The sequence below is a fragment of the Hemitrygon akajei genome, chromosome 23 (genome assembly GCF_048418815.1).
Source record: "Hemitrygon akajei chromosome 23, sHemAka1.3, whole genome shotgun sequence".
NCBI classification, from domain to species: domain Eukaryota; kingdom Metazoa; phylum Chordata; class Chondrichthyes; order Myliobatiformes; family Dasyatidae; genus Hemitrygon; species Hemitrygon akajei.
This window is the reverse complement of record NC_133146.1, coordinates 7,766,912-7,782,588: the sequence shown is the minus strand read 5'-3', so window position 1 is coordinate 7,782,588 and position 15,677 is coordinate 7,766,912. Positions and strand designations below refer to the sequence as shown.

Here is a 15,677-nt window from a genome sequence, read left to right as displayed (position 1 = left end):
TGACGCTGCTGCCCCTTTCCACTGCTGGCCCCTCGAGGAGGAATGGCGAGCGCTCTCCCGACTTCCCCCTTCCTGGAGTACCTCCAAGTCATGCAACTCTGAGCTCCAGGAGCTAAGGCACCTGACGCTCTAACGTGTTGCTATTTATATAACAAAATGCACGGTTAACTGGTTTACAAATACACATCACATTTCACACACCCAGTGCTTCATTAGCTGTATCATTTGTCTCGGGCTTAGTTGTAAAGATGGGTTTTATGAATGACGTGACATTGCTCAGCTCGATGCAAAGTAATTGACTGTGGAGCGCGTGCCATTGAGAACAGCCACTCATCTGGCAAATCGCTCAGCCGCTGTGGGCTGAACTCCCCAGTGCTCCAGTAACTTGGTAAATGTTGTCCTTATCAAGAAGAGGGATTCTGCTGCGGGGGCTGAAAAGCTTTTCTGGTTCGGATAACGTGAGCCAGTTCCTAACGCCCTGGGATGCAGAGCATTGCCCTGATAATTCTTTTTTTTTATTGAAGTTCATCATCAAGCAAACATTTCCATACGATGTATTTCAGACATTGCACATATATATCACAAATCTCCACAGATAATCTGACCCACACAACAGCAGAGTATGTTACTGAATCAGTATTGAGAGGTACGAGGCACAGGCCTGGATCCCAGCTCCACAGGGGGATGCTTATGTAAGAATTGAGTGAAGCTAGTATATGGGGTCACAGCATGGAAACAGGCTTTTCAGCCCCTGACTCCACACCACAACATTCCCAAACACCAGACAATCTGCAGACGCTGGAAATCCGAGTGACACACACAAAGTGCCTGAGGAACCCAGCAGGCCAGGCAGCGTCCGTGGAGAAGAGTGAACAGTCGACACTTGCTTCCTAGTTTACCTGCCCTACTTCTAAAGGTAAAGATGAGCTTTATTTGTCAGATGTGCGTCGAAACGCGCAGTGAAACGTGTCGCTTGTGCCAGATCAGATCAGTGAGGATTGTGGAGGACAGCCCGAAGGGTCGCCACACTATGGCAGCAACAGAACATGCCCGCACCTCAGTACACCTTTGGACCGTGGGAGGAAACCGGAGCACCCGGAGGAAACCCACGCAGTCACTGGGAGAATGTAGAAACTCCTCACAGACAACAGCAGAACTGAGCAAGGAAAGTCGGTGCTGTAAAGTGTTACACTGCCAAGCTGTCCTGTTCTGGACCATTAAACTCGAAATGAGTACACATCTGACCATTGTAGCTACGGACATTTTTTTGTGGAAAAGTTTGTCTTGTCAACAAGGGACATGAGGAAATGAAATGTTCTCTTTACATAGACTGGCCTAACCCACTAGTATAGTTGCAATCATGGCTGAGCAAGGCTTTTGGGACAAGCATGAGATGGCTAATAAGCACAGGCCCATCCACTGATCTCCACATCCATTGACTCAGACAGGGAGAACCTGACACTTCATGGACTATTAAAAATTACCAGAATTAGGTCATTTTGGCCATCGAATCTTCTCCACCATTCGATCATGACTGATTTATTTTCCTTCTCAATCCCATTCTCCTGCCTTTTCTCCATAACCTTTGGGAACCAGTCAACCTCTGTTTTAAATATACCCAGTGACTTAGCCTTCTCTGGAGTCTGTGGCAATGAATTCCACCAACTCACCATCCTCTGGCAAAAGAAATTCTTCATCATCTGTTCTAAAGAGGCACCCATCTGTTCCATTTCCCTCCCTCACATTATCTCCTTATCAGCCCATCACCTCCCTCTGGTGCTCCTCCCCCTTCCCTTTCTTCTCCCGTCAGATTCCCCCTTTATTTCTTTCACCAATCAAGTTCCCAGCTCTTTACTTCACTCGTCCTGTTCGCCTGGTTTGACCTTTCACCCTGTGTTTCTCCCTCCCCTCCCCCACCTGCTCACTCTGACTTCTCTTTCCAGTCCTGACTGGAAAGTTTTGGTTCAGCCCAAAACTCTTTTCCATAGACGCTGCCCGGCCTGCTGAGTTCCTCCAGCATTTTGTGTGTGCTGCTCGGATTTCCAGCATCTGCAGATTTTCTCCGGTTTGTGATTCTCTGTGTGGCTGGGCATAACAAAGCCATGAAGTAATTTGGATCGTCCAGTTAGATGGAATCATTTTGTGATTCAGAGATTGGGCTGGTAAGAGTGCTAGTGACCCAGGCTCAATGGGTGGTTGATGACGGGTGAATGCATTTGGACTGTGTTGTGTTGTACTGTTCCATCTCCTATGTTCCAATTTAAATGGCCGCTGTCACTTGCCCTGGGGTAGCATCTGAGGGAAATCAATGGAGATATTAGGGGATTAATGTAAATGGAGACTCTCTTTCTCCCTCGGTGACTCTGTTGTAGAGAAGCTTGAATCTAACCCAGCGGGGCCTATATGGACCAATGTCTGATGCTCAGGCCTACTTCACCATTATTGTCATGAATTCAGTTCAGTGACTGGTAGTTCTGCTACACAGCTCCAGAAACCTGGGTTCAGTTCTGTGTGGAGTTTGTAACTCTGTGGGTCTCCCATGACCCCTCCTGCTTCCTCCCAGAATGCTCTGGCAGGTTAATTAGCTGCCCTGTGTGTAAGTGTGTGTGTGTGTGTCCTGCCCTGTGTGTGTCTAGAAGGGCCGAGATGGCCTGTATCCATGCTGTAACTGTTATTGTTAAATGGCAGGTCCAGAGGGAGCTGACGAGCATGTGGGAGAAAGTAGGTTACAGGGAAATAATCGGTGGAATGGGGTTGACGGGATGGCATGCACTCGATGGGCCAAATACTTCCTTCTGTATCACTCTGTCATCAATATGCATTGTTGTGTCTGCTTCACACACACAATGCTGGAGGAACTCGGCAGGCCAGGCCGCATCTGTGGAGGGGAATAAACAGTTGATATTTTTTGCTGAGACCCTTCGTCAGAACTCAACACCAGGATGTCACAAAGCAACGTTAGTTTGCCGTGCTTGGCCAGATTAGATTTTTACTTGTGCTTTTCTCAAATGTAGACGAAGTCAAGGATGTGAATGCTCTTGAGCTGTAAAAGGTAAAAGAAAAGATGAGCTTTGAACAGGCAATGTTTTGAGCTGAGACTTCACCCTTGTTGCTTGCAGTGTGATTGTGGGTGGTTTATGTAAATTACTCCCTCTAGACTGCTCTGCAACTCAGTAAGATCAGCAGAGCCTGCGACCGGTAGAATGTAGTTGTCGCGTCCTGAGGCACGTATCACAGCCTACTAATCACTTCCCGATGAGCTTGGGCTAAGGGACCTTTAGCCCACAACAAGGCCCTTCGGTCTGACCAGTCCATACTGACCAACGTTCCCATTCGGTCTGACCAGTCCATACTGACCAACGTTCCCATTCGGTCTGACCAGTCCATACTGACCAACGTTCCCATTCAGTCTGACCAGTCCATACTGACCAACGTTCCCATTCAGTCTGACCAGTCCATACTGACCAACGTTCCCATTCGGTCTGACCAGTCCATACTGACCAACGTTCCCATTCGGTCTGACCAGTCCATACTGACCAGTGTTCCCATTCGGTCTGACCAGTCCATACTGACCATCCAACATTCCCATTCGGTCTGACCAGTCCATACTGACCAACGTTCCCATTCGGTCTGACCAGTCCATACTGGCCAACGTTCCCATTCGGTCTGACCAGTCCATACTGACCAACGTTCCCATTCGGTCTGACCAGTCCATACTGACCATCCAACATTCCCATTCGGTCTGACCAGTCCATACTGACCATCCAACATTCCCATTCGGTGTGACCAGTCCATACTGGCCAACGTTCCCATTCGGTCTGACCAGTCCATACTGACCAACGTTCCCATTCGGTCTGACCAGTCCATACTGACCATCCAACGTTCCCATTCGGTCTGACCAACGTTCCCATTCAGTCTGACCAGTCCATACTGACCAACGTTCCCATTCGGTCTGACCAGTCCATACTGACCAACGTTCCCATTCGGTCTGACCAGTCCATACTGACCATCCAACATTCCCATTCGGTCTGACCAGTCCATACTGACCAACGTTCCCATTCGGTCTGACCAGTCCATACTGACCAGTGTTCCCATTCGGTCTGACCAGTCCATACTGACCAACATTCCCATTCGGTCTGACCAGTCCATACTGACCAACGTTCCCATTCGGTCTGACCAGTCCATACTGACCAACGTTCCCATTCGGTCTGACCAGTCCATACTGACCAATGTTCCCATTCATTCTGACCTGTTCATACTGACCAGTGTTCCCATTCAGTCTGACCAGTCCATACTGACCAACGTTCCCATTCGGTCTGACCAGTCCATACTGACCAACGTTCCCATTCGGTCTGACCAGACCATACTGACCAACATTCCCATTCAGTCTGACCAGTCCATACTGACCAACGTTCCCATTCAGTCTGACCAGTCCATACTGGCCAACGTTCCCATTCAGTCTGACCAGTCCATACTGACCAAAAAATGTTCCCATTCATTCTGACCTGTCCATACTGACCAGTGTTCCCATTCAGTCTGACCAGTCCATACTGACCAAACAATGTTCTTATTCGGTCTGACCAGTCCATACTGACCAATGTTCCCATTTGCCAGCACTTGGCTCTTATCTACCTAACATTTTCTTGTCCACAATTTGAAAATAAATCTCCTTTGACCTGTTTCCAACTTAATAGCATCTTTCCTACAGCATGGCGACCAAGACTGGACCCAGTATTCCACATGTGGCCTCATCAATGTCTTGCTCAGCAGAGTGTCCAAAGTCCTGTACTGGTGAAGGCTAGCCAGTGTGCCAAACAGTTTTCTGACCGTCCGGTCTGTCTACAATGCCAGTGTCAGAGAACCACATGCTTGTCATCATGGGGCTCTGTCCTCTGCAGCAAAGCCCTGGGCACCATGGTTCACTGTGAAAGACCCGCCCTCATTTATCTTCCTAAAATTAAACTGTGTTTGTCGTTTCTTACCTAACTGATCAAAATCTCTCTTCCCCAAAAGATATATTATAAATGGCTCCACATCTGACAGCGTCTCTGCTCCCTCTGTTCTTACATGCCCTGCACCGCCTGTTTTTTAAACTGCTTAGTCAGTTTTTCATGTGGTCTGTTCAGAGTAGTCAACAGAGCTGCGTACGTGTGGTGAACAGGGACTGTGTACGTGTGGTGAACAGGTACTGTGTACGTGTGGTGAACAAGGACTGTGTAGGTGTGGTGAACAAGGACTGTGTACGTGTGGTGAACAGGGACTGTGTAGGTGTGGTGAACAAGGACTGTGTACGTGTGGTGAACAGGAGCTGTGTAGGTGTGGTGAACAGGGACTGTGTAGGTGTGGTGAACAGGGACTGTGTATGTGTGGTGAACAGGGACTGTGTACGTGTGGTGAACAGGGACTGTGTAGGTGTGGTGAACAGGGACTGTGTACGTGTGGTGAACAGGTACTGTGTACGTGTGGTGAACAGGGACTGTGTATGTGTGGTGAACAGGGACTGTGTACGTGTGGTGAACAGGGACTGTGTAGGTGTGGTGAACAGGGACTGTGTACGTGTGGTGAACAAGGACTGTGTAGGTGTGGTGAACAGGGACTGTGTACGTGTGGTGAACAAGGACTGTGTAGGTGTGGTGAACAGGTACTGTGTACGTGTGGTGAACAAGGACTGTGTACGTGTGGTGAACAGGTACTGTGTACGTGTGGTGAACAGGGACTGTGTATGTGTGGTGAACAAGGACCGTGTAGGTGTGGTGAACAGGGACTGTGTAGGTGTGGTGAACAAGGACCGTGTAGGTGTGGTGAACAGGTACTGTGTAGGTGTGGTGAACAGGTACTGTGTACGTGTGGTGAACAGGGACTGTGTATGTGTGGTGAACAGGGACTGTGTACGTGTGGTGAACAAGGACTGTGTAGGTGTGGTGAACAGGGACTGTGTAGGTGTGGTGAACAAGGACCGTGTAGGTGTGGTGAACAAGGACTGTGTAGGTGTGGTGAACAGGGACTGTGTAGGTGTGGTGAACAAGGACCGTGTAGGTGTGGTGAACAAGGACTGTGTAGGTGTGGTGAACAGGGACTGTGTAGGTGTGGTGAACAAGGACCGTGTAGGTGTGGTGAACAGGTACTGTGTAGGTGTGGTGAACAGGTACTGTGTACGTGTGGTGAACAGGGACTGTGTACGTGTGGTGAACAAGGACTGTGTAGGTGTGGTGAACAGGGACTGTGTAGGTGTGGTGAACAAGGACCGTGTAGGTGTGGTGAACAGGTACTGTGTAGGTGTGGTGAACAAGGACTGTGTAGGTGTGGTGAACAGGGACTGTGTAGGTGTGGTGAACAAGGACCGTGTAGGTGTGGTGAACAGGTACTGTGTACGTGTGGTGAACAAGGACTGTGTAGGTGTGGTGAACAGGGACTGTGTACGTGTGGTGAACAAGGACTGTGTACGTGTGGTGAACAGGGACTGTGTATGTGTGGTGAACAAGGACTGTGTAGGTGTGGTGAACAGGGACTGTGTACGTGTGGTGAACAGGGACTGTGTACGTGTGGTGAACAAGGACTGTGTAGGTGTGGTGAACAGGGACTGTGTACGTGTGGTGAACAAGGACTGTGTAGGTGTGGTGAACAGGGACTGTGTACGTGTGGTGAACAGGGACTGTGTACGTGTGGTGAACAGGTACTGTGTACGTGTGGTGAACAGGGACTGTGTACGTGTGGTGAACAGGGACTGTGTACGTGTGGTGAACAGGTACTGTGTACGTGTGGTGAACAGGGACTGTGTACGTGTGGTGAACAAGGACTGTGTAGGTGTGGTGAACAGGGACTGTGTACGTGTGGTGAACAAGGACTGTGTAGGTGTGGTGAACAGGGACTGTGTACGTGTGGTGAACAGGGACTGTGTACGTGTGGTGAACAAGGACTGTGTAGGTGTGGTGAACAGGGACTGTGTACGTGTGGTGAACAGGGACTGTGTACGTGTGGTGAACAAGGACTGTGTAGGTGTGGTGAACAGGGACTGTGTAGGTGTGGTGAACAAGGACCGTGTAGGTGTGGTGAACAGGGACTGTGTACGTGTGGTGAACAGGGACTGTGTAGGTGTGGTGAACAGGGACTGTGTACGTGTGGTGAACAGGTACTGTGTACGTGTGGTGAACAGGGACTGTGTACGTGTGGTGAACAGGGACTGTGTACGTGTGGTGAACAGGGACTGTGTATCTGTGGTGAACAGGGACTGTGTACGTGTGGTGAACAGGTACTGTGTACGTGTGGTGAACAGGGACTGTGTACGTGTGGTGAACAGGGACTGTGTACGTGTGGTGAACAAGGACTGTGTACGTGTGGTGAACAGGTACTGTGTACGTGTGGTGAACAGGGACTGTGTACGTGTGGTGAACAGGGACTGTGTACGTGTGGTGAACAAGGACTGTGTAAGTGTGGTGAACAGGTACTGTGTACGTGTGGTGAACAGGTACTGTGTACGTGTGGTGAACAGGGACTGTGTAAGTGTGGTGAACAGGTACTGTGTACGTGTGGTGAACAGGTACTGTGTACGTGTGGTGAACAAGGACTGTGTAAGTGTGGTGAACAGGTACTGTGTACGTGTGGTGAACAGGTACTGTGTACGTGTGGTGAACAGGGACTGTGTACGTGTGGTGAACAGGGACTGTGTACGTGTGGTGAACAAGGACTGTGTACGTGTGGTGAACAGGGACTGTGTACGTGTGGTGAACAGGGACTGTGTACGTGTGGTGAACAAGGACTGTGTACGTGTGGTGAACAGGGACTGTGTACGTGTGGTGAACAGGGACTGTGTACGTGTGGTGAACAGGGACTGTGTAGGTGTGGTGAACAGGGACTGTGTAGGTGTGGTGAACAAGGACCGTGTAGGTGTGGTGAACAAGGACTGTGTACGTGTGGTGAACAAGGACTGTGTACGTGTGGTGAACAGGGACTGTGTACGTGTGGTGAACAGGGACTGTGTAGGTGTGGTGAACAAGGACTGTGTAGGTGTGGTGAACAGGGACTGTGTAGGTGTGGTGAACAGGGACTGTGTAGGTGTGGTGAACAGGGACTGTGTACGTGTGGTGAACAAGGACTGTGTACGTGTGGTGAACAGGGACTGTGTATCTGTGGTGAACAGGGACTGTGTACGTGTGGTGAACAAGGACTGTGTACGTGTGGTGAACAGGGACTGTGTATCTGTGGTGAACAGGGACTGTGTACGTGTGGTGAACAAGGACTGTGTACGTGTGGTGAACAGGGACTGTGTACGTGTGGTGAACAGGGACTGTGTAGGTGTGGTGAACAAGGACTGTGTACGTGTGGTGAACAAGGACTGTGTAGGTGTGGTGAACAGGGACTGTGTACGTGTGGTGAACAGGTACTGTGTACGTGTGGTGAACAGGGACTGTGTAGGTGTGGTGAACAGGGACTGTGTAGGTGTGGTGAACAGGGACTGTGTACGTGTGGTGAACAGGGACTGTGTAGGTGTGGTGAACAGGGACTGTGTAGGTGTGGTGAACAGGGACTGTGTACGTGTGGTGAACAGGGACTGTGTAGGTGTGGTGAACAGGGACTGTGTATCTGTGGTGAACAGGGACTGTGTACGTGTGGTGAACAAGGACTGTGTACGTGTGGTGAACAGGGACTGTGTACGTGTGGTGAACAGGGACTGTGTAGGTGTGGTGAACAAGGACTGTGTACGTGTGGTGAACAAGGACTGTGTAGGTGTGGTGAACAGGGACTGTGTACGTGTGGTGAACAGGTACTGTGTACGTGTGGTGAACAGGGACTGTGTAGGTGTGGTGAACAGGGACTGTGTACGTGTGGTGAACAGGGACTGTGTAGGTGTGGTGAACAGGGACTGTGTAGGTGTGGTGAACAGGGACTGTGTACGTGTGGTGAACAGGGACTGTGTACGTGTGGTGAACAGGGACTGTGTAGGTGTGGTGAACAGGGACTGTGTAGGTGTGGTGAACAGGGACTGTGTACGTGTGGTGAACAGGGACTGTGTAGGTGTGGTGAATAGGGACTGTGTAGGTGTGGTGAACAGGGACTGTGTACGTGTGGTGAACAGGGACTGTGTAGGTGTGGTGAACAGGGACTGTGTACGTGTGGTGAACAGGGACTGTGTACGTGTGGTGAACAGGGACTGTGTAGGTGTGGTGAACAGGGACTGTGTACGTGTGGTGAACAAGGACTGTGTAGGTGTGGTGAACAGGGACTGTGTACGTGTGGTGAACAGGGACTGTGTACGTGTGGTGAACAGGGACTGTGTAGGTGTGGTGAACAAGGACTGTGTACGTGTGGTGAACAAGGACTGTGTAGGTGTGGTGAACAGGGACTGTGTACGTGTGGTGAACAGGGACTGTGTACGTGTGGTGAACAAGGACTGTGTAGGTGTGGTGAACAGGGACTGTGTACGTGTGGTGAACAAGGACTGTGTAGGTGTGGTGAACAGGGACTGTGTACGTGTGGTGAACAGGGACTGTGTACGTGTGGTGAACAGGGACTGTGTAGGTGTGGTGAACAAGGACTGTGTACGTGTGGTGAACAAGGACTGTGTAGGTGTGGTGAACAGGGACTGTGTACGTGTGGTGAACAAGGACTGTGTATGTGTGGTGAACAGGTACTGTGTACGTGTGGTGAACAGGGACTGTGTACGTGTGGTGAACAGGGACTGTGTAGGTGTGGTGAACAGGGACTGTGTAGGTGTGGTGAACAGGGACTGTGTACGTGTGGTGAACAAGGACTGTGTAGGTGTGGTGAACAGGGACTGTGTACGTGTGGTGAACAGGGACTGTGTACGTGTGGTGAACAGGGACTGTGTAGGTGTGGTGAACAGGGACTGTGTAGGTGTGGTGAACAGGGACTGTGTACGTGTGGTGAACAGGGACTGTGTAGGTGTGGTGAACAGGGACTGTGTAGGTGTGGTGAACAGGGACTGTGTAGGTGTGGTGAACAGGGACTGTGTAGGTGTGGTGAACAGGGACTGTGTACGTGTGGTGAACAAGGACTGTGTATGTGTGTGATAGTGAAGAGGAAGAAGCTGTTCCAGAAACACTGAGTGTGGGTATTCAGGCTCCTCAGTCTCCTCTCTGACGGTGGTAATGAGAAGAGGGCTTGTCCTGGATGGTGAGGGTCCTTCATGGTGATTGTCACCATCTTGAGACATCGTCTGTTGAAGTTGTCCTCCATGTTGGGCAGACTATTGTCCAACACAGAGGCCTTACAACCCTCTGTGCTCTTTCTGATTCGGGCATTGTGCCAATGAACCAGATGGTGATGCAGCAAGTCAGAACGCTCTCCCTGGTACATCTGTAGAAACCTGCTAGACACAGAAATCTGCTCAAACTCCTGAAGAAATGTAGCTGTTGTCACGTTTCTTTGTAATTGCATTGGAAGCTGCTCACTGGTTCCCTGCAGTCCCTTCCCAGACTGCTCTGCATTCACCACTTCCCCTCCTTCTCGTCTCTCAGCTGTTCAGGACAGCTGCCAGAATTTGGAATTAAATTTCTCTCCATAACATCGAATCCAGGGTCCATTGCATGATATAAGAACATGGAGATCCCCTAGGAGTGGAAATCAAAGTCGGGTGGTTCCAAAACGATGCTTGGAAGCACACAGAGGAATCTGGAACTCTAGCAGATGTTGAGGCTCAAGAGCTGAATTGAACCTTGAGCTTGATAGATTGTTATAGGGCTCAAGTACTGGGGTAACGGAATTAACGTGGGTAAGTGGGTTGGAATATGGGGGAGCAAGACTGGGGGAGGGGGAGGCCTCGCTCTGACCTGGAATGATGGAACAAGACTGAGGGAACGAGGTTGAAGCAGGTTCAATTAGCGACGTTTAAGAGATACTTGGATTGAAAAACTTAAAAGATCAGATTTCTGAATGGATGTTGAACACTACCTCACAACTTTTTAATTTCCATTTTGCACTACTCATTTAATCTAACTGTTTGTGAGTATATATTTCCTGTAATTTGTATGTTTTTCCTATTTATATTGATTGTACTGCTGCTGCGAAGACAACAAATTTGATGACGTGCCGGGGATATTATTTTGATTCTGACAGGATAGGAGGGGCTTAGCGGGATAGGGGCTCAATGTGAGCAAATGGGATAGTTTGGCATGGATAGTTGGGCTGAATGGCCTGGCTTCACTCTGTGACTCTATTGCCACTACATCCATTATTGTGCATGCTCCTGCTATGCAGAGTGAAAATTAATCTTTAGAAAACATTTTCTTGTCTCCTTTAGATCTGCATTACAAACGATTCAGTCACAACGATTCAGTCGTGTACAACTACACAACGTTCTGGCTTGAGGAGGAACAGGGGGTCCTTTATGTTGGAGCAAGAGAGGCCGTCTTTGCTCTCAGTACGGGAGACATCAATGGCAGCCCTGTGAAAATGGTAAGGATCACGTTTTACAGAATCGTAATGTGCGGGAGAAGACCCTTGGCCCTTTTTGAGTGTGCCAGCCTTGTTAGAGGAACTCCCCGATCAGTCCCACTTCACTGCCCTTGCTCTGCAGACCGAGGCTCTTCTCATTGAGTTCGGACATCGCTAACAAGGCCAGTGTCTCTTGCTTACACCTCACTGGTAGCAGCAATGGTATGCCAGCTTCTAGCACTGAAGTTTGCTGTTCGTTGACACAGAATGAATTCCTTTTTGAGAACTGATCTCCTGCACTTTTTGATTAGGGAGCCTAAGGTAGAGGAATCCTTAGGAGAAAGTGATCTAAAGGGAGGATGAGGCAACCATGGCCGACAGGGGAAATCAAAGACAATATAAATGCCAAAGAGAGGGCATACGATAGAGCAAAAATCAGAGGATTGGGAATCTCTTAAAAACCAACAGAAGGCAACTAAAGTCATTAGGAGATAAAAGATGAAATGTGAAGTTAAGCTAGCCAATAATATAAAAGAGGATACCAGACGTATAAAGAGTAAAAGAGAGATGAGAGTGGATATCGGACTGCTGGAAAATGATGCTGGAGAGGTGGCAATAGGGGACAAAGAAATGGCTGACTAACTTAATAAGTATTTTGCATTAGTCTTCACTGTGGAAAACACTAAAGTATGCTGGAAGTATGTAGTGAAGTTGTTGTGACTAAGAAGAAGGTTCTTGGGAAGCTGAAAGGTCTGAAGTCACCTGGACCAGATGGACTAGGCCCCAGGTTCAGAAATAGGTCGCTGAAAGGATTGTGTAGGCATTAGTAATGATCTTTGAAGAATTGTCAGATACTAGAATAGTTCCGGAGGATGGGAAAATTGCAAATGTCACTCCGAACTTCAAGAGGGGAAAGAGGCAGAAGAAAGGAAGGTATCGGCCATTTAGCCTGCCTTCAGTGGTTGGGAAGATGTTGGAGTTGAATGCTAAGCATGTGATTTCGGGGTACTTGAAGGCACACGATAAAATAGGCCAAAGTCAGCATGGTTTCCTCAACAGAAAATCTTGCCTGAAAAATCAGTTAGAATTCTTTGAAGAAATAACAAGCAGGATATACAAAGGAGAATTGGTGGCTGTTGTTTATGTGGATTTGCAGAAGGGTTTGACAAGCTGCTGCACTTGAGGCATGATATTTCAGGAGAGATACTGGCATGGATAGAAGATTTGCTGACTGGCAGGAGGCAAAGAGTGGGAATGAAGGGGACCTATTCTGGTTGGCTGCCGGTGAGTTGTGGCGTTCCAAAGGGGTCCACATTGGGACTGCTTCTTTTCACACTATACATGAATGATTTAGATGACAGAACTGACAGGTTTGTGGCCAAGTTTGCAGATGATAGGAAGATAGGTGGAGGGACAGATAATGTTCAGGAAGCAGGGCCTCTGCAAATTAGGAGAATGGGCAAAGAAGGAGCAGATGGAATATCGTGTAGGGAAGTGTATGTTCATGCACTTTGGTAGAAGAAATAAAGGCATAGACTGTTTTCAAAATTCAAAACTCTAAGGTGCCAAGGAACTAGAGAGACCTTGTCAGGATTCCCAGAAGGTTAATTTGCAGGTTGAGTCTGTGGTGATAAAAGGCAAATGCGATGTATACGTTAATTTCGAGAAGACTAGAGCAAGGGGTGTAATGCTGAGGCTTTGTAAGGCATTGGTCAGATTGCCCTTGGAGTATTGTGAGCAGTTTTCAACCCCTTATTCAGAAAAGATGTGCTGGCATTGGAGAGACTCCCGAAGAGAATAATTCTGGGTATGAAAGAGGGGGTCTCGTTGAAACTTAGGGAATATCGAAAAGCCTAGATAGAGTGGATGTGGAGAGGATGTTTCCTGTAGAGGAGGAGTCTAGGACTGGAGGGCATAGACTCAGAATGGAGGGACACCCACTTAGAGCAGAGATGAGGAGGGATTACTGTAGCCAACGGGTGTGTGGAATTCATTGCCACAGACGGCTGTAGAAGCCAAGTCATTGAGTATTACTATATTCAAAGCAGAGATTGGTAGCTTCTTCATTAGTCAGGGCATCAGAGGGAATGCATGAGAATGGGGTTGAGAGATAGATCAGCCATACTGAAATCAGTGGGTCGAATGGCCTATTTCTGTTTCTGTGTCTTACGGTTTTTCATTCTGTGAACCCAGATAGATTTGATGCAGCCTGTACAGCCTGCGTGGGGAAGGGGTAGCTGGCAGATCTCTGTTTCCTCAGAGTGATCTGCATTTCAGCTGCCTCCGACCAGGAGCGGGCAGGGCGGGGCTTGTTGACAGTCTGAGTACTTGGGTGCAGACTGCGGCCCCTCAGTGAATTCTGCACGGGGATCTTCACCTGCTGCTCTAACCTGCTGCCATGTTATTGTGTTCACAGGTGCCGTGGCAAACCGTACCTGACAAAAAAGTGAATTGTCTAAATAAGCGGAGGAACGAGGTATGGGACTGGATTAGCCCACGTAAGCTTGCACATTTCTCCCTGTGACCTGTCCACCCATCACCCTCGTCATTCACCACACTACACTGGCCTGGGCTCGGGCTCCACTCCACATCTAGGATATCTTGTGTGTGTTTTCTTAATTGTATCTTTCAATCACCTGATAAGCTGTTAAAGCCTTCCATGGTTTACAGCTCTCTTCGACTCTGGCCTCTTGTACAGCTCCTGTTTTAATTTTTCCATCACTCCCAGGTACCAAATTTGACCTCAGCTGTGGAAATTTTCATTGGGAGGCAATTCAGCCCCTTGGAGTTATTTCCCAAACCTTTCTCGGCCTTTAGGATAGGCCTTACAGCCTAACCCCTTGACTGTGGGCCTGTTGACCCATTGTCACACCTCCTCAGATAATTATTGTCAAATTTTGCTTTAAGGTGCTCCCCTAAAGCATGTTGGAACATTCTGCACATCAAAAGATGTAGATGGAAGTTGTCAGTGATAGATGCTGGCATATTGAGATAAACTCCTGGAAAGTTAAATACTGACCTATACTCTGCTCTTTATAGATGGACTGTTATAACTACATTCGTTTTCTGCAAAGATTCAATGGAACACACTTACTCACCTGTGGCACCTATGCATTTTATCCTCAATGTGCCTACATTGTAAGTATTTCTTCCAGCATTGTTAGAATTACCTTCTCCTTCACCGCACGTCGCCTCAGTATGGGGAGGAGGTGGAAGCTTTAGAGATTTGCCAGGGTGCTGCCTGGATTAGAGAGCGTGTCTTACGAGGATAGGTTTAGCGAACTGGAGGTTTTCTCTTTGGAGCGAAAGAGGTGACTTGATAGAGGTGTACAAGATGACAAATCAGGCAGAGATGGAGTGGACAGCCACTCGGGGAGGAAATGTCTAACGCGAAGGGGCATAACAATGTCGGAAAGTATACGAGGGGTGTTAGTGGTAAGTTTTTTACACAGGGAGTGGCGGGTGAGTGATACATCCTGCCGGGAGGAGGTGGTAGAGGCAGAAACATTAGAAGCGTTTAAGAAACTCAGAAAAATAAAGGGCTGTCTCGGAGGAAGGGGTAGATTGATCACAATCATAGATGATAGAGTTGATCATAGGTTATAAGATGGGAACGGCATCGTGGGCTGAGGGGTCCGAGGTGTTCTATCTCCAGTTGTACTGATTACTTTGATTTTATTCCTTCCTCTCACCCGCCTCGCCATCCCATAAAGGAGATTAAAAGCTTCACCCTATCGGCTACCTTTGAGGGAAAAGAGAGATGTCCTTATGACCCCGCCGTTGGATACACGGGCCTCATTGTTGGTGAGTGGGAATCATTGGTCATATCCTCAGCTGCGTTTTTGTATTTCAGTTTTACATCAGGAAAAGCTGATAGCAATTTTTATTGTGCCCCAGGAAGCAAGAATTAGAAATTAAGGCAGTGCCTGCCCTTAATAAAAGGCTGTAAAATTGCATCCATCTTGCACTTGAGATTCGGGGAGATATTCTGAGTGGGCTGAGCTCCCGGCTGAAGTGTTACTCCCATTGTGCTTAATACAAAGGTGCAAAATTGAAATGAATGCGTAGTATTCCCTCTTCCCCTACTGCTGGTCTCTGCAGCTCGTCTGTTCTGTTTAATCAGGTCCATGTATGCCAGAACTGATTTAAGCTTCATATTCCTTTTAAACAGTTGTAGCAGACATTCCCCAATCTCACCAGGACTTGTTTCAATAGCTGTGGCTTCTTACCTACAAACACGTGAATTTTTATTTATCCTTTTTTTAAAGGCTTTGGTTGTAATTGAC

At 48.4% G+C, this 15,677-nt stretch overlaps 1 protein-coding gene across 4 annotated transcripts in view; it reads left to right on the top strand.

Annotated features, from left to right (window-relative positions):
- The window catches only part of sema4gb (sema domain, immunoglobulin domain (Ig), transmembrane domain (TM) and short cytoplasmic domain, (semaphorin) 4Gb), a 237,962-nt gene that overhangs the window by 103,286 nt on the left and 118,999 nt on the right, over positions 1-15,677 (top strand). For all 4 annotated transcript variants that reach the window (XR_012096070.1, XM_073026894.1, XM_073026896.1 and 1 more), the window contains exons 3-6: positions 11,258-11,412; positions 13,808-13,867; positions 14,431-14,529; positions 15,105-15,195. Coding sequence is in view for 3 of the 4 variants with exons in the window: in XM_073026894.1 (XP_072882995.1) it covers positions 11,258-11,412; positions 13,808-13,867; positions 14,431-14,529; positions 15,105-15,195 (405 nt within the window). In the remaining variant the exon portion in view is untranslated. The remainder of the gene's footprint in view (positions 1-11,257; positions 11,413-13,807; positions 13,868-14,430; positions 14,530-15,104; positions 15,196-15,677) is intronic.